The sequence below is a fragment of the Engystomops pustulosus genome, chromosome 2, assembly GCF_040894005.1.
Source record: "Engystomops pustulosus chromosome 2, aEngPut4.maternal, whole genome shotgun sequence".
NCBI classification, from domain to species: domain Eukaryota; kingdom Metazoa; phylum Chordata; class Amphibia; order Anura; family Leptodactylidae; genus Engystomops; species Engystomops pustulosus.
In genome coordinates, this window is record NC_092412.1 from 162,491,702 (window position 1) to 162,515,978 (window position 24,277).

The window sequence follows — 24,277 nt, forward strand, 5'->3', positions numbered from 1 at the left end:
TGCAATTCAATGTATTCTCACAGCATCATGTTAGGTCAGGCGGACAGTATAGTGTAAATATGTCGGAGGTCTAGAAAAATGGAGGGACGGCAAACTCCATGCGTATCCTCACTTCAAAGTGACTTCCTCAGGGGTAAGTGCCACTTTGGAGTGACGATACACGTAGGGTTTGCCTCCCCTAGACTTCCGCCATGCATGTCAGCCTGACCAACCATGATGCTGTGAGAATACATGGTACATGTGTAGTGTGCATGGGGTGCCAGATTCAGGATTTCTGGCGCACGTTCTTCATGAATCTGGTGCCCCCTGCACTTTGGTGCACTTTTAACATGGGGCGTATGACACATTTCAATTGGACTTCTATTGGATCAGTAAATGCAGGGACTATTTGAGCACAGCAGGTGGAAGGAGACTCTGAAGGCTGAGCGCTCTGTAGCACTGAGTTGTGGAATAACTGCCGCTGTCAGTGCTGTGCATGTGCCTGGCTAGGCCCCTCCCACATCTGCTTCTGTGTGGAGCAGAATAGAGGCTGAACAAGCATCATAATAACAAATAGAAAGGTATCTTTAATTCCAGGTAACCATTACAAATAGATTTTTGAAATATTTTAACCTCTTTGACAGCTTTTTGCAGTCAATTGTTTCGTGGCATAACCCCTTTAAGTTGACAGGAGGATTTTAATGAAGCTGGGATGCTTTAAAGACCAGAATGTCTGGTACATTGTGTATTAATCTTAAAGTAATATTAAAACTTATTTTAACATTCATATAAATATATTCCCTGGAGGTATAGGGGCAGACAAGTGAAACATTAACTTTAAAGGACATTTACCATCAGTTTTACTGATGGTAGATGTGTCCTACTGAAATGTTCCTATATGCCTCGATAATTATGTAAATTAGCCTGGTGGCATAAGGGATGTGCCTCAGAGTTCCCCGTCTTTTAATTTATTCATCCTCCTATTCTGATCCACCTGTCACCTGCTCTATGCATAGTGGATGGGCGGAGTGGATTTAAGTGAGTTTGTTGTTTACCCCCCCTGTAAGTTTAATACGTTCATATATCCATAACATACTTTGGCAATTCTTTTAGCATTTAGAAAGCCTTGACCATGGATAATTTTGAAAAAGTTATTATTTGGAAAACTGTATGCAGGTATATACTGTATTTACTCAATAATTATAAACAATGTTATCCAATATGAACTAAATTCAATTAAAAACAATGGAAGTTTGTAAACTGCTGCTTCTTAAAAAATAAAGTTCACAAATTTAGAAAGTTTACGCACCTTGAAAAGTCTCAATATATTAGCCACCATGATGGAGACAGAGCTAGAAGATGCACCGATGACTCCAACTACCCTCTCAGGTTGAGCAATTATAGGGTTCCCACCACTGAGACAACGAACTTCTGCCCTATCTTTGTCTATAAGTGGCTGGACAAAGCTCAGAGACTGCTCAAGGGCATGTGTATCTCGAGAACAAGTATCAAGGATTCTTGCACCTAAAGTAATATTGGGCAAAAGGTCAGGATCAGCATTGATACGATCAAGGGCATACAGCATTGCTTCTAAACGATGTATTCCCTTTTCCTTCTTCAGTTCTCCACATGCTCTTCCGTCACTTCCTCTTCCATGAACAGGAAAAAGACCACCCAAAATGAGATCGCCATCTATCCTCACAGAATTCATATGTGGTGAACCCTTTGGTTTGGACCAACAAGTCCATGAACCTATAAGTACCAACGTGCATACAATTACTGTAAACTTTGGCATATCCATAATGCAGGATTTTGGCAAAACAACAAAATTTCTTCTTCTTTAAAATTCCACTCCACAGTCAAATTGTCCACAGTTCTGTATGATGACTTAAGATCCCAAGACCATGATGCCATGCAGTTATTTGTCATGAGGCATTAGGTATTCTAAAAAAAAATGACATAAAATATGAACATGTTAAAGAATTGTAATTCAAAGTGCTTCTGACAACAGATGTTTTCCTTATCCCACCCTTGAACACATATTTGCATATTTCGCAGAATTCCCTAGTGGAGAGTCAATGGCTGTAAATCTATAACCCCCTGAAAGCTGGCCTTAATTGGAAAAGTCTCTGTATGGAGAATTCTTACTGCTTTGCCTTTTACATTTTAACTTCATATCTAAAATATAAGATGTTTTATTATTCAATATTTCAAAAGTACAGGCGGTCCCCTGCTTAAGACAACCCCTAGTTACAAACAGACCACTGGATGTTGGTAATTTACTGTACTTTAACCTTAGGCTAGAATAAACAGCTATAACTGTAATCCTGATTCTTATGACAATCCAACATTTTTAAAATCCAATTGTCACAGAGACCAAAAAAATTTGGTATATAGTTGAGACTTGCATACAAATTCTACTTAAAAACAAACCTACAGAACCTGGGGACTGCCTGTATAAGGAATTCTTAATATAAGGCATAGCTAGGAGCAGCTAAACATAAGTAAAAGAAAGAAATCACAGTATAATATAAGACAGATAATGGCAATCCTTTTCAGCAACTTGGACTATGTTTTTACCAGAAAAACAAGGGGTGAGACAACATCCAAATTTGCCCAAATTTGCCTGCTTACATAATGGTGGTGGGTTCCCTGCAGCAGAAAGATCCCAGTTGCATGGCTCCAGGAAGATGCAGTTGCAAAAATTTCTAAAAAATATCTAAATCCCTTGACAAATGCAAGCGGTTTTATACAGTTTTTATCTTACAATTTCCAACACAATTCAGAAAGTTTGTTTTTAAACAGACTGACTAATATATGACATTTTGCAACGAAAAAGAAGAATACTGCAAATGTTGATACATAATTTGGTGCTAGCATTAACAGGTTCATATGCCGTTTTTTGGGACATGTTCTGCATATATACTAGAAAAGCTCCTGCTGTACATTCTAAATGTGTCCATAAACTTAATAGACTTAGTCTTGCACACAGACACATCCTGTTTGCCTCCACCTGGACAGTATACATCACATCCAGCAGGAAATACTGGATCAAAAATGCAGAAGTCTGAGTTTTTTCTTCATGCTTTCTGCTAGTGGAACAGTGTACACGAAACGGAGACCATTAGAGGCTAAGCATCCCTGGCCTCCGCTGAGCCTGTTTCCCTGGTGATGTGACTGTCCACATATGGATAGTTAGGTTACTCAGGAGAGGCCTGGAATATTGGCTGCAGAAAATAGCAGCCTGCTGCTGTTGTGTGCTACTCCTCCCTCTTTTAGGGGAAATGAGCTACACCAGAACTGCACTGTATAAGCATGTAGTGGGATATCTTACTACCTTCCATTGTAAAGATACTTAAGAAATCTTCCCAACGTATCCTTACAATGGAAGCAAAATTGTGATCTGACTGTAGCCTAAATGTGGTCATTTAAGTCATTTGCATAAATAAAACATGTTTCCAATATTGAGCATATATATAACATTTGGTCATCTGTTTCTTAGACTAGCAAATGTCACATGGTCTTTCAAAGACTTCTGAACCAGAAGCATGACCTTAATCCAAAATAATGCATATTTTTTATGCACCAATATATGGAGCACTCACATATAAATGAATGCTGTTTTAAAGGGGTATTCCCACAAAGACAAGTTTCTTAAATGTACTCAGGATAAAAAAAATAACACATTCTCTAATTCACTGTTATAAAAAAAAAAAAAATACAGCAGTCCACAGATATAAATCCAACCTGTCTCTATCAGTCCTAGTGTACCCAATTTCAGTTACCCTAGATACGACCCTGTAACTTCAGACTCAGGGTCGAGTCAGCCATCTTGGAATTCTGTGTAACAGTCGTGCAGCTGAGATTTCTGTCTCTCTCTGCTCACTGCACTCGAGCGCCGCCCCTTGCAGTCCAGGACGGCGCACACTTCACTTCCTGCCAGCAAACAGCTCATCGTGAGGAGAGAGAAGCTGCAAGCTACAAGAAGATAAGTTATGCGGGGGAAGGGCGAGACAGGAACAGGCGATTTCATAGTGTGAGAGCACATATGTAGCAGAGCTGACAGTGTGTAATAGGCACCTCATCTATCTCATAATTTCATCTCTGATTTGTCTCATCTGTGTCATATACTAGTACAAATGTTCAGAAGCTAAATGAAAGTGTATATAAACCTTGTACCCTGATAAACTAACCAACCACATTATCATCTCACAGAACTAGATGGATCATAATGGGGCAGATTTACTTACCCGGTCCGTTCGCGATCCAGCGGCGCGTTCTCTGCACTGGATTCGGGTCCGGCCGGGATTCATCAAAGCAGTTCCTCCGACGTCCACCAGGTGGCGCTGCTGCGCTGAAGTCCGCTGGAATGCCTCAAAATACACCGGCCTATCCAGGATGAAGGAGAGTGAAATTTTCGCGACATAATTTTTTTTTTTAAATGCGGCGGTTTTTCCGAATACGTCGGGTTTTCGTTCGGCCACGCCCCCCGATTTCCGTCGCGTGCATACCGGCGCCGATGCGCCAAATTCCGTTCGCGTGCACCAAAAACCCGGGGCAATTCAGGTACAATCGGCGCAAATCGGAAATATTCGGGTAACACGTCGGGAAAACGCGAATCGGGCCCTTAGTAAATGACCCCCAATGTGTCTGCTTAGAAAGTTTTAGAGAGGGAATTTTATACTGACCAGCCTAGGGAGTGAGAGGAGCTAATACAGGAATAAAACTGGGTAGAATTGTAAGATAAGGGGTTAAAATGATCTTTATTGTACAAACATCACTAGTGTAATGAGATTTGAGAATTTTCTCTTGTGGGAAAACCCCTATAATTAATATGAGGAAATAAATTGATGTGTATATACTATGTATTGCTTATAACTATAAAAAATATACATATGTTTCCCATAACACAACTGGGAGCCAGATTGGTGTAATTTTTTTTTGTTTTACCACCCCTGACCAGCCACTTGGGGTTTGCTACTACATAAGCTGCAAAGGTTCCCAGTAAGACTCTGTTGCCCAGAACCCACAGCCTATTTAAACCTGGAGCTGGCCTAGTCAGTGAGCCAAGTCTGCCTTTCAACTATTATCAGTTATCTATGTAGCCAGTGTTTTTGGTTGGGGTAAGAGGGTTTTTTAATAATTGTTCGGTACTAGGTTCCACTCCGAATGCAGTGGTTGAATGAGTTTTATACAAAAAAATAAAATGGCCAAGAAAAGGGCAATTAAATCTTAATTTATAAATACAAAATTAATCAATACAAGGAATATTACACATCTCTTTTTGATGTGAAAAGTCAAAGGAATACCAGATTAATAATGCATGAGTTTTGTGAAAGTAAAATGGAAAAAATATTTATTTTATATGGAAATATTTCCTAATTGATGAAATGTCAAAAAAACTAATATGTTATGATTTCTCATAGATGATTTTTTTTACTGCTTAAAAATGATGCAAATCAAAGCTAAACATGATGTTGATCTATTCACAGAGATAGATATTTTTTACTCAAAAAGGTAAATCTGATGACACATTTGAGCACATAAGTGCTCTGTCTGTGTATAATGCTGGGAGCGCCAGATTCATTGAGAATGTGCACCAGAAATCATGTACGTGTTGCTTCCTTACACTGGCCCAACAGAGTTCCCCAACTTTTTTGTGGAGCACCTTTAACATAGGGTGTTAACTCCAGACTTTGCATGTTATATCCGGCACACGGTCTGACTGAGTGCCGGAATGCTTCCTAATTTTTGTTGCATTGTGGCTAGTGCAGCTGTGCCACAAAATACCTAAATACTGTATATTATCCTTATACTAGTTGTTGATATTATGTATAAACATGTTATCCTGACATGATCTATAAAATGGTAGTATTGGAAGTAAACAGAACATGAAGAAAAACTTTTTAAGTGTTTGTTTTACAGACAAGGATTTAATTGTCCATATGTTCCATACAACATATGCATGGATTGTAATGGTGGGCCTCAAGTGGGGTTTCTGTGATGTTAAAAACTCAGGTATCATCGGTTATTTTTTTGCAGCTTTTAGTGTGGGTCCAAGTGTGTGCTTGGACTACAAGCATGGAGTCTTCAGAAAGATTAATGGTGGCACCTAACATTGCAGCACTTATCAAGGCAATTGACAGAAGAAATCGGCTAAGGGTTAAACAATTAGTAGGGCACATGTATCTTCAGCTTTGTGCGCTTTACTTTTTGTAGATCTTATGCTGGTTAGATGTATCTTAGTTATTTTCCCTTTTCAATATAGATGGCGTTTGAGGAGGTCTTTAGTAAATTTACAACTTTTTTTGTTTTCATAAATCTTTTTAAGCCAGCATGGTCATACAATAAATGTGCAAATTTCCAGAACACAAAGACTAAGATTTTAACCCCTTAAGGACCAGGCCCTTTTTCGTTTTTGCGTTTTTATTTTTCACTCCCCACCTTCAAAAATCTATAACTTTTTTTTTTTCCATGTACAGAGCTGTGTGATGTCTTATTTTCTGCGTAACAAATTGCACTTCGTAGTGATGGTATTAAATATTCCATGCCGTGTACTGGGAAGCGGGAAAAAAATTCTAAATGCAGTGAAAATGATATAAAAACACATTTGCGCCATTTCTTGTGGGCTTAGTTTTTACAGCTTTTACTGTGTGCCCCAAATGACAGATCTGCTTCATTCATTGGATCAATATGATCACAGGGATACCAAATTTGTATAGGTTTTATAATGTTTTCATACATTTACAAAAATTAAAACCTCCTGTACAGAAAAAAAATTCTTCATTTTACAGTGTTCTTGCGCTAATAACTTTTTCATACTTTAGTGTACAGAGCTGTGGGTGTCATTTTTTGCGACTTCTGATGACGTTTTCAACGCTTTTATTTTTTCTATTTTTCAAAATGGATAAAAAATGCAATTTGCGACTTCAGGCGCTATTTTCCGCTGTGCGGTAAAAAACGGTTATTATATTTTGATAGATCGGGCATTTTCGGACGCAGCGATACCTAATGTGTTTAGGATTTTTACTGTTTATTTATATTTATATCAGTTCTAGGGAAAGGGGGGTGATTTGAATGTTTATGTTTTTTTAATATAATTTTTTTTTTTTTTTTTTTACTATTTTTCAGACTCCCTGATTGATCCTACCATAGACTGACATACTACAGTATGGCAGTATATGGTGATTTTGCATACCATCTATTACAATGTGCAGATCGCACATTGTAATAGATAGCCTCGATCATGACAGCCTCGGCTCTTTAATGCCGCCGGCAGCTTTAATGCAAGCACCGATCGCGGGTGTTAGCGGCGGGCATTTGCTTCATTATGAAGCAAATGCCCGGTGAGTATGAAGAGGGCTTATTGCGCTAAGGGGTTAAAGTCATTTGTGAGCATAAGCATGGACACAATTTCAGGGAATGGGAAAATGAAACAAAAACAATTTAACATGCATGGAAATATATGCTGATTTTCAAGGGACCTTCAGTCAAAGATATTATCATGAGTACTATATGCAAACGAAATACAGAAATATGTTGTCAGGGACTAAATGGTTAGACCACATTTCTCTAATGAGGAATTAGGAATCAATTTAAGCCATGGATCCCGTATTTTAAAGAAGGATTGCAGCCTGGATCTGTCTGGTGATCGATCATTGACAGGTCCTGCAGCATGCATGTAGATATTTATTTAAAAAATTCAGGGATGGTGGGTAAGTTTATTACTTTTTTTTATCAAAAATCACAAAAAGTCTCATTAATAAGTCAACAGTTATAATTCATTTCCTACACCTTTTAATTTAGACTTTTTAAAAAGGCGCAACTATTACATATGGAATTGGGTGATAACTCAGGGAACACTGCATAAAAATTGACCATTGTGAACTTTGAAGGGATGTGGTCTTCAAACTAAACCCCACTTTACATCTGCACTTTTGTTACCATAAATTATAGAATATCCTTAGGGAAAATACATATGCAAGGTGGATGAAAGATCTCTTAATAATAGAATAATTAAGTCACATGACAGAATTGGGATACAGCTGATGTGAAAATAGTCTAAGATGTTATAAGCAAAAATTTTGGTATCATAGCACACCCATTAGTTTAGGTAAATGTGTTATCTTCCAGAAGGGACAATCCTTAAAGAGAACCCATCATGCAAAATAACCCCCCTAAACTAAATATATTTTCATAAACTGCCATTAGAGAGCATTGCCTCTATCCCTTCATTGTCCCTATACATGCCTGTAAACCTAAGCAATGAGGTCCTAAAGCTGTATGCAAATGACCTGTGAAATGTTCAATGAGTCATTAGCATGTTCAAGCTGTCCACCTTATTCATGAGTGGGAGGCACAGTCACACCCCCAGTGCATGACTGACAGCCTGTATAATGATGTGAGGCTGTATAATGATGTACTTCCTGGTGCTGGTGGCCACACCCCCTGCAGCCTGTGTGTGCATGTGTGTGTGTTTAGGAGAGATACAGCAGCTCCAGGCAGCCATGATAAAGCAGAACATGTCAAATTAATGTGTAGCTGATGTCTGTGTCTCTCACCTGTATATTAGGAGGATACAGCACACACACTAGCAATGCTTTACTATACATTACACACAGGCATGGGCAGGGGGAGGAGAGGGGAGGGGTAACAGGGGTGACATCACTGCCTCTGACCATGTGACCAGCCTCATTTACATGATAAAAAATAGATGATTTTACAATGAATAATGTATGAAATAACTAGTTAAAGGCTGGGATGGGATCCTTGTGAGCTGCTCCAACAGGTAGTAGTGACAGGACAAGTGACACAGACCTGATGACAGGTGTCCTTTAACTTTTTGCAGCATGCATGCCTTCAAATCCTTTGCTCCTATTCTGTTACAATGTATATGCATTTTAATCTCATTCTTTCACTCCCCTTTGCCTGGAAACTTTATTGCCAACACTCTCCCTTTTCATTATCTAGCTTCTCCTTCCCTTTTCCCCTCTGGCTCTCATTACAGGTAATATTTCTTCTCATTGTGTGTAAGGAGGGGCAGCTGCAGTGTTTTGCCCAGTGGCCCATGATTAGATTTGCAGGCTATAGAAAGGCAGTTTAGCTTACAATCTGCTTTTGACAGTACTCAGAACTAGATGAAGGTGCTGTGATAGCATTATGTCTTTAAAGGAGGGAGGAATTGTATAGCAGAGGTAACTCTGAGGCAGGAAACAGCTGAAAACAGCCTTTACATGAATAGAATATAGGGACTGGAACATTACTGAAAGTGACAAAAATGCACTGTATTCATTTTATTTTGTATTAAGTTTATTAACAATTCCAGAGATGGAGGTTCCAGGACTAAAATCAATTACCCCAAATAGAAATTAATGTCACTCATTCGTTGCTATTTTTTGTTGAATAAATTCAACAAAGTTGACTTTCACAATACAGGCAGTCCCTGGGTTTGGTACAAGAAAGGTTCCAGAGGTTTTTTCTTAAGTTGAATTTGTATGTAAGTCAAAACTGTATATTTTATAATTGTAGCTCCAGACAAAAAAAAAATTTTTTGCCCCAGTGACAATTGGAGTTTCAAAATTTTTTTGGCTGATCGTTGCAGCCATTGAGAGCTTCACCAGAGGTCACAGTGGGAAGAGGGATCATTCTTTAACTAGGGGTCGTCTGTAAGTCGGGTGTCCTTAAGTAGAGGACCACCTGTACAGAGAATTAATGCCCAATTTTTTTTTAATTGTTTGTGTGATTTATTTAAAGCAACATGAGAGATTGAAATTCTGTTTAGATTTGTATGTTACAAAAAAATACTTGTACTGAATGGCTGCATAAGGGTTAAAAGCTCAGTGCTTTAGCTTCCTGGAAATCACAGTGAAATTCTGTCTTTATCAGGTCTCCTGGGGATCAAAAAATAGGCTTCACTAAGGATATCCAGTTCTCAGGCCCTATACTCGTATCTACTGTATCTACTATTCAGACAAGTACTATAGGGTCTTCACAACTTACTTACCACAGCACCAAATACATACATTGTATTGTACCTGTGCTTGTTACTGCAGCTCAGTATTAAGAGACTGCAGAAAGCCAGGGAAAAAGGAAACTGGAAAGAAACTCTTAAAGGAAGTCAACCATTTAAAATAATAAAAAAACACCTACAAATATTCACCTCCACTTCTCTTAATGTTGATCCCAGCACTGTCATTTACCAATCTTGACAAGCCGGGATCACCTAGAAAAGAAACTTATAATTAGCAGCACGTAGTGTGGGGACAAGATGTCCTCAATGCCCTCGCCATCTTTCTTTCCCATGCTAGGAGCATGGGAAAGAGAGGTGATGTCACATAAGATGTGTGAATTCATAGGAGAGGGAGGTGCGGGTGGCATGCACAATTAGCCACCAGGAGTGCCAGAAATGGATCTTTATTTTCAGAATGTGGGCAACGCGTTTCAAGAGCGTACCACTCTCATCCTCAGGTCCAATTAATAAGAACTACAAAAACACATAAAATACATAAAAGTTCATGAGTATAACCGTGTACATAATATAAATAATGAAATGAGTGATCATAAGTACTTTGATCGATGTAAACATAAATAGATAGTTTGAATATAAAAAATCCATATACCGTATATTCCGGCGTATAAGACGACCTGATGTATAAGACGACCCCCCTACTTTCCTGTTAAAATATAGAGTTTAAGATATATTCGCTGTATAAGACTACCCCTTTTCCAACGTACACAAAACACCGATTTGAATTTAACATGGGCCTTTTTTAATTTAAATTCTTATGACATGCAGGTATATAGCAGGAAAACTGTCGCTCATAAACATAAGGCATACAACAACAACATTACCATCGTCCATTTTACTGTAAATGTTACCATACTGTACTATAATACTGCCCCTTATGTACAGGAATATAACTACTATGCCATATACCACCGCCAGCCCCCCCAGTATATATCTAGCCCTCCCCTGTATATAGCCAAACAACCACCCCAGTATACAGTCAGCCCCCCCTATATATTGCCAGCCAGTCCCCCCAGTATACAGCCAGCCCCCTGTATATAGCCAAACTGCCCCCCCTAGTATACTAACTAATAACCACTGACATAACCACTGACTAATCTATGGGGGTGCAGACTCATAGGCCCTTTCAATATTAAAGTATTCTGCTTTATTGTACATTATCGTCCATTGTACTGTACCTTGCTTTATTGATGGCCGCATGGCAAGATTTTCTCTAGAGCTTCTCACCTTTCCCGCGATCCACCGAAGCTCCGCTGTTACACTCCGGCCGGCGGTGACAGCTCATTGAGCGCTGGCGGCTCACAGAATATGACGTCAGTCGCGTGCCGACGTCATATTCTCTGCGACGCCGGCACCCACGGAGCTGTCACCGACAGCCGGAGTGTAGCAGCGGAGCTTTGGTGGATCGCAGGAAAGGTGAGAAACATTACCGGCGTATAAGAAGACCCCAGATCAGACAGAAGATTTTTCAGTCTTCAAAAGTCGTCTTATACACCGGAATATACGGTATATATATATATATATATATATATATATATATATATGTAAACTCCCCGGCCACTTTATTAGGTACAACTGTCCAACTGCTCGTTAACACTTAATTTCTAATCAGCCAATCACATGGCGGCAACTCAGTGCATTTAGGCATGTCGACATGGTCAAGACAATCTCCTGCAGTTCAAACCGAGCATCAGTATGGGGAAGAAAGGTGATTTGAGTGCCTTTGAACGTGGCATGGTTGCTGGTGCCAGAAGGGCTGGTATGAGTATTTCAGAAACTGCTGATCTACTGGGATTTTCACGCACAACCATCTCTAGGGTTTACAGAGAATGGACCGAAAAAGAAAAAACATCCAGTGAGCGGCAGTTCTGTGGGCGGAAATGCCTTGTTGATGCCAGAGGTCAGAGGAGAATGGGCAGACTGGTTCGAGCTGATAGAAAGGCAACAGTGACTCAAATCGCCACCCGTTACAACCCAGGTAGGCAGAAGAGCATCTCTGAATGCACAGTACGTCGAACTTTGAGGCAGATGGGCTACAGCAGCAGAAGACCACACCGGCTGCCACTCCTTTCAGCTAAGAACAGGAAACTGAGGCTACAATTTGCACAAGCTCATCGAAATTGGACAGTAGAAGATTGGAAAAATGTTGCCTGGTCTGATGAGTCTCGATTTCTGCTGCGAAATTCGGATGGTAGGGTCAGAATTTGGCGTCAACAACATGAAAGAATGGATCCACCCTGCCTTGTATCAACGGTTCAGGTTGGTGGTGGTGGTGTCATGGTGTGGGGAATATTTTCTTGGCACTCTTTGGGCCCCTTGGTACCAATTGAGCATTGTTGCAATGCCACAGCCTACCTGAGAATTGTTGTCGTTACTAGCATGGTGTACCTAATAAAGTGGCCGGTGAGTATATATATATATATATATATATATATATATATATATATATTACACATATAAGTGTATTGACATAGGTAAAGGGGTGCATCTGTAAATTAATAGAGGGCAGAATAGAGGTAGAAAAAATGAAGACTAGCAAAGGACTTTGCCAGGATCAACATCAAGAGGTAAGTATTTGTAGGTGTTTTTTTAAATGGTTGATTTCCTTTAACCCCTTCCCAACGAATAACGTAATAGTATGGCGCGGTGGGACGGTGCTTAACGATGCTTAACGATGAAGCCTGTCCATACATAACGGAAGTCAGTTGCATATGGCAGCAGACACCCTGTTTATTATATTTTATATCAGTTCTAGGGAAATATGTGGTGAAACATAATTGTGGCATATAAGGGGCTTCTGATGTGGGTCGGACCTTAACACTCAGGATCAGAAGATCACTTGGTCAAGCCAACATGTCACTAAAAATAAAAAATTTTTATAGAATAAAAATTTTTTTTTCAAATAACATCAAATAATAAAAGAAAGTGAAAGTCCCCCAAACGCCACAATTCCCTTTACACAACTAATAAAAAACAGAAAACACTAAAATCACCAAAAAAAAAGTATTTGTACCGCCGTGTCTAACAATTTGTTCAATAAATCATAATTGGACCTGCTCAGTAAATGCTGTGAATAAAAACTATGTACATTTTTTATCAAATTGCTTTACAAAAAAATGTTCTAAAAAGTGATCATAAAAAGTTACAAGCACCAAAATGAAAAACTGAAAAAGAACAACTTGTCATGCAAAGAATAAGCCCACAACCAGCTCCGTAAACCAAAAAATACGAAAGTTATGCTGCTGCAAAAATGGAAATACTAAAACAAATGCAATTTTTTATATTCAAGTTTTTTTTCAATAGCATTGACCAAAAATAAATAAAACTATATAAATGAGGTAACATCGTAATCATAGTTATCTGTAGAATAAACATACAGGTGGTCCCCTACTTAAGGACACCCGACTTACAGACAACCCATAGTTACAGATGGACCCCTCTGCCCACTGTGACCTCTGTTGAAGATCTCTGGATGTTACTATAGTCCCAGACTGCAATGATCAGCTATAAGGAGTCTGAAATGAAGCTTTATAGATAATCTTTGGTCCAATTGTCACTGGGACAAAATAAAAATATTTGTCTTGAACGTCAATTATAAAATATACATTTTCAACTTACGTACAAATTCAACTTAAGAACAAACCTCCGGACCCTATCTTGTATGTAACCCGGGGACTGCCTGTAATATATTATTTTTATTCTACAGTGAACGCCTCCCCCCCCAAAAAAATGCTAAAAATCTGAAACAAGAATTGATGATTTTATTATTCTCGTCACATTAAAGAGTTCATGAAATCACATCAATAAGCTAAAGGCCCACTCAAATTAAAGTGCATCTTGTCTCACAAAAAATAAGCCTTTATTTCTCCAAATTGCCAAAAAAATAAATAAAGATTGAATAGCCTATAAATGCCTTCCCGACAAGCGTTGTAATAGAACGGTGCAGTGGGAAGTGACTTGCCAGCACAGTTCACAGTGATTTGGGGCAAGATGGCTGTTCCTGATGCCCACCCATCCTGCCCCGTGGACCAGAGGGGTTTCATTGTGCCTGCCCCCCAAGCTCCAATTGACTGATCTGTGCACCCACTGCTGGATAAGGGTTACCACTTGTATGTGGATAACTTTTATCCCAGGGTTCCACTATTCCAATCGCTCAGTTCAAGAGATTATGCAGCATGCGACACTGTACGCAAAAACCATAGAGGTCCCCTGGAACCCTTGTTAGGCAGCCATTTAGAAAGGTGGGACATCAAGGCAATCCGCAATCAGAACATGGTGTTGGTCAAGTATAAGGACCTATGTCCTTGTTCTGACCACAATTCATGGGGACTCTAGCATCTCACCCTTATACGAGGTACCACCACCATTGCCTCCAAGCCAGACGGCATCCTGGCTTACAATAAATACACGGGTGGGTTGTATCTGTCAGATCAGGTGCTGAAGCCTTACAGCGTCCTATGGAAAACAAAGATATGGTACAAAAGGCTGACCTTTAAAGGAGAATTTTCACCTTTTTAGGGCCTCATTGAATCAAACATATTTAAGGGCAAATACACATAGTACCCCTTGCTAAATTCTCTAAGAGGTGTACTTTCCTAAGTGGTGTCACTTGTTGGGGTTCTTCTCTGTTTGGTACCACTAAGGACCTCCAAATGAATCCTGACACATGTAAAGGATTTTTGTCAAATTTGGCTTCTAAAAGGCCAAAGCCCCTCTTACGCCTCTGAGTCGTACTGCGTGCCCATACAACATTTTAAATGCACACGTGGGGCAATTCTATACTCTGAAGTAATAGTTTTACACATATTTGGGGGTTATTTCATCTTTAATACCTTATGGCTTACAAAAATTAGGGGTAAAAAAATTACTTTTTCCTTTTAGGGGCCTAATTGAATCGAACACCTGTAGGGGCAAATACACATATTACACCTTGCTAAATTATCCAAGTAGTGTACTTTCCAAAATGGTGACATTTGTTGAGATTCCCTTTGTTTTGGTACTACTAGGGCTCTCTATATGCCTCCTAACACATGAAAACTTTTTCAGCCATATTTGTCCTCCAAAAACTAAACAATGCTCTTTCCCTTTTAAGTGCCTCTCAAAGGTCCCCAAATAGATGACAAGGAAATCCATACCTCTTTTCCTAACTTGTAATGCAGCCTGCTTACCATCAAGCATGACTTTCAGGAAGCCTAATGACATGATGTGGGATTGAATCCAAATCAGTATATCTATTCCAAAAGGAATTCCCATTTCAATTCCCAATTGTAGACAGCCCTGTTTCAATGTGGTTGCATCTCTTCAGTACAGAATAGGGAACTGGTTTGAGTAGGAGGCTTTTGAGAGGGTCAGGGAGTAAGAGTTCTCCTTTCAGAGAGTTTGCCAATTATAGCCGCCTTTACAAGTTTCTTAAATGTTATCAGGATAACACATTCTTTAATTCACTGTTATTAACAAAAACACAGCATTTCATAGATATAATTCCAACCAGTCTGGTGTACACAATTTCATTTACCCCTGGTTTCCGACCCTGTATCTTCCGATACATATTGCTCTTCTGTTTGACACTGCATGAGCTGAGCCGCTCCCTGCCTGTGGCCCCCACCCTTGCATTTCACGATGAGGACACATACACTGACTTTCTGCCAGCAAACACATCCCAGCGTGAGGAGACATACAAGAAACAGGCAGATAAGTTCTTAATCCAGGGGAGGGAGACACAGCAGATCTGATGTTGTGGCACAACAGAGATGTAGCAGTGCTGACAGTGTGTAATATGCACTTCATGGATCTCATGGATCTCATCTCTGATATGTCTCATCATTCATTCCATGTGTCAGGTACTAGTACAATGTTCAGAAGGTAAATGAATATAAACCTGTACCCTAACAATCAAACCACATTTTCAGCACTGTATCTCACAGAACCACATGGATTATAATGTGTCTGCTTAGAGATTCTCCCCCCACACTCTCGAATATTACACTGACAATCAGTGAGTGATAGTTTTATTGCTGTTTTAGCTCCTGAGTAAAATTGTAAAGTAAGGGGTTTGTAAACATCACTAGGGGATTGAGATTTGAGAATTTTCTTTCATGAGCAAACCCCTATAATGCTCCACTAGGGGATTCTGAAATATGCAAAAAAACATTTTCCAAGATGGTACAAGGAAAACCACTCCTTTTTATGCTACCTTGTAAGGCAATGTCTATAAGTCTCTGCAAGGTGCCCTCAATTGGAAAACTCTTCGTAAGGAGAACTCTTACTAGTCAAAAACCTCTCAGCCACACCAATTCCCTACACTGTACTTAAGAGATGCAACCACGTTGAACCAATGCAGTCTACATTAAGGAATCCGTTTTTTCTGGAATAGATATACTGGTTTGGCTTAAATTCCATAACATGTCATTAGGCCTCCTGAAAGCCATTCTTGATGAAAAGAGTGCTGCTTTACAAGGTAGCAAAGAGGTTTGGTTTTCCTTGTCCCATCTTGGAAAACCTATTTGCATATTTCCCAGAATCCCCTAGTGGAGCATCAATGGCTGTATGTCTCCAAATGCCTGCATAATTTGCTACACTCAGTAAGGAGAACTCTTACTCACTGTTCTCATTAACAACACATCCTACCACATTAAATTTACATTTTGGATCTACCGTCATTGGGGCACATTTATAAATGTATTTATGTGCAAGCCAACCCTGAAAACAGCACAGTCAGATTTATAAATATGTGCCAAAGTAATAAAGTGTCATATTAACATTCTTAATAGAGAATTATAATGTGGGCCATTTGGGTGTCCATCTAGGGCCTGAGGCTTGTAGGGGGGCATTAACTGCCAAAATAACCTATCACATTTGATAACACACTGCAACAGTGAGGAGCAGAGATTTCAGCCCTTCCCTGGTCATAAATGTGTTCTTACCTCAGACACAACAGCTCATGTAACACCTTTATTGTGTGCTGCAAAGGTCCTTAAGCTGAAACACTGAACTAGAGAGTAGACAGAGAATGACCTGTGCAAGTTAAGTGTTTCTGTGTGTGTGCATCTGTCTATCTGCCTGGAATTGTAAATCTTAAAGTCACTCTCTATGTGTCTGCATAAATCCATTTTAACCCAATTTTGTATATGTAACACTGTTAGAGTTAGGGCAAGCATCATCAGTGTACTGTTTCAATGCAAGGCATCATGATGAAGTCTTGATTGGGGAAGGGTAAGCATCCTACCCCTGTTCTAAAATTAGGAGGAGCACTTACACAGTTAAGTGGTGATTTGGTTGCTGCAGCTCAGTATATTGTGAGAAAGTGAGAGGTCAATCAGGAACAAGAGGGCAGGGCAAAGCAGTAACCACTGGATATGCCGAGCCTCATTTGACTCAGTGTCATTGGACTCACATCAGGTGAGTTGCATATCAGTTTACAAACTGCACCATGTATGAAAATTAGAGCACAGACCATGCTCCGAATTAGATTTCTACTTTCATTTTCTAACTTCATTTAAATGCTGGAATGTGTTTCAGATATCTAAAAAAAAAAACTAATTTTCACTAATATACATAAACTATATACATAAAAGCAATTAAATGGAAAAACGAGCAGAGAAATGACAAGTGTAGAGGCTGCAGGGATAGCTTCAATTCCATTGCACCTAGAAACACCTGATGCGATCTTTAATATGAGATATTTTGAAGTACTACAGAACCAAAATGGAGGCCTCTGAATTTACACTCCCCTGCAGCATCTAAACCCGACTCATCTCAGGCAAAATCTGACTCTTCCATGCTCATTTACACATGAGCTTAGAGGAGGTAAATTGTGAGTTTTCACATAAAACAGGAAATTGTAGAAAAGGGTGTTAGTAGTTTGATGGATTAACATCTGGTGACACAGTCCCTTTAAAAGAACATGAGCTAGTATATTAAATGATTTTAATCTATATATTTTTGATGAATGAAAGGTCTCCTGCTAAGATGAAATGTTTCCTTATTCAGAATTATCCATGTTAAAAAGATTAGAAATATTGGGGCACATTTACTTAGAAAGTTGGAAACTGCACTAGATGTGCTCTTTCCGTGTATAATGCTGGGTGCACCAATTCTCTAAGATTGTTCGCCAGAAATCAGAATCTGTTGCTTCCCTGCACTGGCCCGACAGAGTTCACCACGGTGAGACACAATTTGCAAGTTAAATACAGCACTCAGTCCCGGACCGACCGATGTCACGCCCCCTAATTTGTGTTGATTGGAGGCTAGTGCAGCTGCGCTACAAAAGGGTTGCGTGCGACACAATAGCAGCGCAGACACTTCCTATATACCTCTGCAAGCCGTTTTAGCCTAGAAGAACATGCAAAGACCAACAAAAGTGTAACACAAAGCTTTTAGGAAATGTACCCCATTATTATCTCCCCCTGTTTTCTTCTTTCCCCCTCAGCGGGACATTCCTGTCCTTGGGGGGGGGGGGGAGATGGTGGGTATTAGGTGTGATTTGATATAAGGGGAAATATTAGATATATGCTGTTACTCTTTTTTGAAAGGCAGTATAATGATAGGAGATATTATTGATATACTAAATAATGTGTTTTCACTATATTGTAGGATGAATATGCTGTATTACTGACCTATTGAACCATGTGTTTTTATTATGCTGTGGGAGGAATACTTTGAATATGATGGTGTAATCATGTGACATAATATGTATTATTGATTGTAGTATGTAAAAGTCTGTATTTTTTCATTGTTAAATAAAGAAACATTTTAGGGGAAAAAAAAGTTCCCCATTATCTCTTCTCACACATTTGTTCTTAATTTCTTGATAAACATCAAGTATATGTTAACAAAAATTAGAGAATTAACAGAAATAAGACTGTAGTTTAAATTTACACTTTGTTTGCAATCTATTACCATGGAGACATGCGGAAAAGCTGTGGACATAAAATAATAGTAAATTATTTTAATAAGACCTATTACAACTTAACTTAATTTTAGAACAACTTATCCTGATCCCACAATTTCTATTAAACATAAATTAATATTAAATGATAAAAGGACCAGCTAGTGCAGAGTGCTAAATGCCATAACACTATAATTAATTATAATTTTTTCTGGCTAGTATCAGCTTTACTTATAAACTTCTTGGGTCCATATCTTTCGAACAACAGAAAATAATGAATGATTTTGCATATTCCACAGGTTTCATGATAACATTTTCCCTAGCTGTGTTCACTATAGCCCTGCAATCAGAATCTGATGAAGGTCCAATGGTCGAAGGGAACGTCATTTGTGTTACTGGATTGCACCACTATATATGAAACGATGATAAAAGAGAAAACATTTTGAATCATTATTCCATTATTTATAGTGCCAAGTATTGGACATTGTAACGTTGAATGAGGTGGAACCCTACTTGAGCTTCCGCCGTTACATAGGGTAGTATTTAGGTTTTTGATGAACATTTTTTAAACAGGTGGGCGCATTTAAAAAAAAAATCAAAAACAAATAGCTAAATGCCATTTGCAATTTACTTAAATGCCTGTCTATATTTATTTTTGTTTCATCCAAGGAGGAATGTGTTAGTTGAAGGATTCAGCTCAAGAATGCAATAATTCACTACATAAAGGAGCACAATACCTTTCTCAATCTATTTTACTGGTCACCAGCTAATATATCCAGGAAAATAAATGGTTGTGCCAAAATTGCCAAAGCAGAAGCCTCTATTTGCACTGTATTTTGTGCTTTACTTGCAACATCCATGTGATAAAAAAGGGATTATGTTATAGGATCTTCTTAGTAGACGATCACTTTAATGATAACGTTATAATGATAAATTACCTTTTTCTTACATTTTTCATTTAAAATTAAAAATAAAGTTTCCAACAGTGTGCTGACCTTACCATTAGTGAAAATACCCAGCTAAGGGTTCAAGCTATTTTAAACTTGATACAGTATCAGTATTACTACATGCTGTGAAGGCACCTTTGGTAGGGAACACTCCCAGAATGCAATCTGCAGATATTTGCATTCCTTTGCCGTTCGAACACCAGCTCCTATGTAAGTATTCACATATAGGCATATCAAAAACTAGCATCTCTCATAATCTGCAGACAAGGGATCAATCAGCTGCACATTTAACAGAGAAACAACACTGTCTGAGTGAATCCATGCAATCTGTTGTATGTAAGCTACACTGACATCAGTTTTAGCTTTAAATGCTTCTGCCCAATGGAACTTGTAATGGGAAAAGAAAGGGAACTCAAAATATGCCACTGGTGGTCTAGAAAATAACAAATGGTTTTAAAAGTCTACAACCAACACTCTTGTTTGCATAACATTTTAAAACACATATGGGACTATTCCTATAATATATGGTGAGCTTTTTATCCTAGGTTCATCCTAAGGATTAGCTTTTACACTAGTATTATTGTTAATCATTAATTATCAGATACTGCCATTTACTATCCCCTTAAGAAATTGTCTCACTTGAAAAATATGAAATTATAGATGTTGCATTCCTACAAAATATCTTCATTTTTTTACATGAAAATCTATCATTCTAAACTCTCAGTCTACACTACACTCCAAGCTTTAACAGGTAGTATATCACTTAGTGTAACCTGGCAGGGAAAATAAATATTTATGGGCATTTCCCTACTGAGGTAATGCTACTCTCCTACCTTCCATTCTGTAACCCATTCCCTTCCCCCTCTAGCTAAAATGGATTTTAAATTGCCCACTCTGTTCCAGCTTCTATAAATCTCTCTCCTGCAAGAGAAAAGGTTTGATTTTAATCAAGACTTCTGCTGCCAACCACAGACTGGAGCAGTCTGCCCTAAAGATGTTAAATGGGTGCAATCCGGAGAAGCAAATGAAAATATTTAACACAGAGAAAAACATAAGGAGGGGGGAAATAAAAGATGAGAGGGAGAGCTACATAAGAATCTGAAGACAGAGTTAAAGAAATAGACAAGGATCTCATGGGGTAAATATGATGCACAGGATTGATGGAACGACTAAGCGCAGCTAAGGAACAATCTGGTAGAAAAAACGGATAGAGGAAAAATGGGAGTTATATGTATGGTCATACAGAATCGTGATGAAGATAAGTAGGGCAAAAATAAAACAGAGATTTCCCAGCCAGGGAGGTTAGACTTACAATGCGTAGGGATTGACAGTTGTACTTACATATTATGAATATATAAACTATACATAGATGGAGAGATTGATATATGAAAGAACAGAGGGAGAAGTCACAATGTAGAACCATAATAATATAGGTGCAGGCACTGAACAGCACATCTGCATTACAGCTGCATGGCATCTCTTTTCCTCCTCTAATTCCCTATCACTTTTCAGGTGGGGAAAGTGCCTGTGATAATGGGCTATGAGCAGCACACTGTAGACCTGAGATAAAAGCCGCCTATCAGGGATGAATCTTCACAAGGGGATAACTCACCAGCTTGTACTCTCCAGTGGTCATCTTCTATAGACACGGATTTCCCCTTTTCCTGCAGCACTTTAGGGGGTCTACGTAACCAGGAAGTGTCTGGATACCCTGTGAGGATGCATAGTAGACACTGTAGGGATCAGCTGTCCATAGGAAACAGCAGCACAGAAAGCCGTTCCCTATTGATCTGCAGCAGTCCTGAATGAAGACGTAGTGGGGCTGTCCACAGGAGCCAGTGCAGGAATGCTCAGCAGTGCCGGAGACACTTTGATTAGTATACTGCTACTCTATGGCTTTTTCCAAGCATGTCCTCTGATTTCTGGAGCTCCTGCACAGCTTACTGGTGTAGAACGGTAAAGGTCTTCTCCTGCTCCCCCCACCCCCAGGAGAAGAAGGATGTCTACAAACCGCTGCTGCTCCCTCTGTGATCTAGAAGCACCCACCCTCCTTCTCCTCCTCTAAGAAGGCAGGTCCTTCCTTTCCTCTACTCTTACACAAGCACCCAGTGTCCCTTGTATACCTCTGTGCTTAGATTGTGCTTAGGTGATTGACATAGTGACCAGCCCCATCTCCATGCTCTGTGTCCCACCACTGTATGCCAGTATGTGTGTGCCAGGATGAGCACAGAAAGCCACTGGTTCTCTCAAGACATCGCAGCTGCTTCAGTCACCTGCAGTGGAGGCAGCCCAGGCTCATCACATTTTACATTTCTCTTCTGGTGACAGACGGATCAGGACCCCTGAGAGACAGGTCACAGCCGGGGGGTAGGGTGGATGTGTGGAGGGTAGAAAGAGCTGCAGCTGCTTCCCCAGCAAAATCCCAGCCGGAGCTAGATGCTGTAAAATGGGGTCAGGGAAACCAAGTCGATTTGCTTGTACTAGGCAAGGAAATCACAGTCATGGTATAGACTCTATATTAGGCTGGTACACGGAAAGAAAATCGTTCAACTGATGGGTGACCGAAGATCAGACAGAATTTTATTCTTCACCAGTGGGATCTTGTAGCAGACGTGCTCAGGATTTCCTATTGTTATGTGATTGTTCCCCATAAAACAATACAAGGTCTGAGTGGTTGATTGGTTGTGTTCTCCACTCCAATGGACATTTTTCTTTCCTATGGCCAATTTATTGTATTATCTGTGCATCATATCATATATTGCTGCTGCTACTTACATCCTGAAACATGAAGCAACACGGATACTTATTTACAAAGACATCAGTATACTGGATACATTTAATAAAAATACAACAGTGCATTACACTTAGAGCTCATTTTTAGACTGACTATGCTGTGTTCACACCTGGCTCAGGAGAGGAGAATCAGGTGGGGGACAGGCCAGTGAAGGTTTGTATTGCCAATCATTCGATCATGCACACACTGTATTTTATGAAGGAATATGTGCTGTAAATCCGCTGCATAGCACAAATACTTTAAAATAATTAAACATTTTTGAAATATCTCATATGTGCAGTGAATTATTTCAAAATTACAAGAAAATTGACATGCAATTCTCAGCAAATTCAACTGTCAAATCTTCCTGTAAATATTTTTTAAATCCAAGAGTCGCATGTTTAATAGTAATAATAATCTTTATTTATATAGCGCCATCAGGTTCTGTAACACTTTAAAGATTGCGGGGTACATATACAAATAAAAATAAGAAATTAGAGTAACAACAGTCATATGAAACAATAGGATTGAGGGAATGGAATAAAAATAATTTAATAAAAATAAATAAATGCTGCTGCCTGAACCAGCCATCAGGCGCCATCTTATATACAAAGTCCATGGGACTGGAGAGAACCATTTTCCGGATAACAGACATGGGGAGTACCCAGAATTGGTTAATAAAGAGTTAAAGTTGCATGCAGTTAGCGGGCATGATAGGCCTGTCTAAATAAATTGGGTTTTTAAAGCACGTTTGAAGCTTTGGGGGTTGGGTATTAGTCTGAGAGGGGAATGTCCAGAGAAATGTTGCAGCTCTGGAGAAGTCCTGGAGATGTGTGAAGTTCAAATTAAGGAAAAGGATAATCTAAGATCACTGGCAGATCGAAGAGCACGGGTTGGACGATAGACTGAGATGATAGAGGATAGGTAAGGGGGTGCAGAGCTTTGTGGATGAGGGTTATTAAACTGTATTCGGAAGGAGACTGGCAGCCAGCATAGTGACTGGCACAAACTGGAGGCATCTGTGTAGCGTTTGGCCTGAAAGACAAGCCTTGCTGCTGCATTGAGAATGGATTGTAGAGGAGAGAGTTTAGTGAGTTTAGGGAGTTACAGTAGTCTAGACAAGGTTTCAGTTGTGAGAAATGGGTGGATTCTGGATATGTTTTTAAGGTGCATCTGGCAAGAGCGGACAAGATATTGAATATACAGTGCAAAGGAGAGGTCAGAATCCAGCACAACCCCAAGACAGCAGGCCTGCTGCCTCGGGGTTATGATGACATCACAGACAGAAATGGAGAGATCAGGGTTAGGTTGGTTAGTAGACGGTGGAAAGACAAGGAGTTCCATTTTGGAAGGATTAAGTTTCAAGAAGAGAGGGGACATGATTTTAGAGACGGCAGAAAGACAGTCACTAGTGTTTTGCAGTAGGGCAGGAGTGATGTTACGTGGAGAAGTATATAGCTGGGTGTCATCAGCATAGAGATGATACTGGAAACCAAATCTACTGATGGTTTGTCCAATGGGGGCAGTATAGAGGGAGAAGAGAAGAGGACCTAGGACTGAGCTCTGAGGAACCCCGACACTGAGAGGAAGATGAGAAGAGAAAGATCCAGAAAAGTAGACACTGAAAGTGCGGTCAGAGAAATAGGAGGAAAACCAAGAGAGTG

The 24,277-nt window shown here is 39.5% G+C and overlaps 1 protein-coding gene across 2 annotated transcripts in view; it reads right to left on the reverse strand.

The window, feature by feature from the left end:
• The window catches only part of GRM4 (glutamate metabotropic receptor 4), a 172,256-nt gene extending 150,377 nt beyond the window's left edge, over positions 1-21,879 (reverse strand). Inside the window, exons 1-2 of one of the 2 annotated variants that reach the window (XM_072137171.1) lie at positions 21,453-21,878; positions 1,289-1,923 (exon numbers count right to left, since the gene is read on the reverse strand). In XM_072137171.1, the coding sequence (XP_071993272.1) occupies positions 1,289-1,780 (492 nt within the window). In that variant the 5' untranslated portion in view covers positions 1,781-1,923; positions 21,453-21,878. Of the gene's footprint in view, positions 1-1,288; positions 1,924-21,452 lie in introns of both variants that reach the window. The other variant, XM_072137172.1, reaches the window with a different exon arrangement.
• Between the last annotated feature and the right edge of the window lie 2,398 nt (positions 21,880-24,277).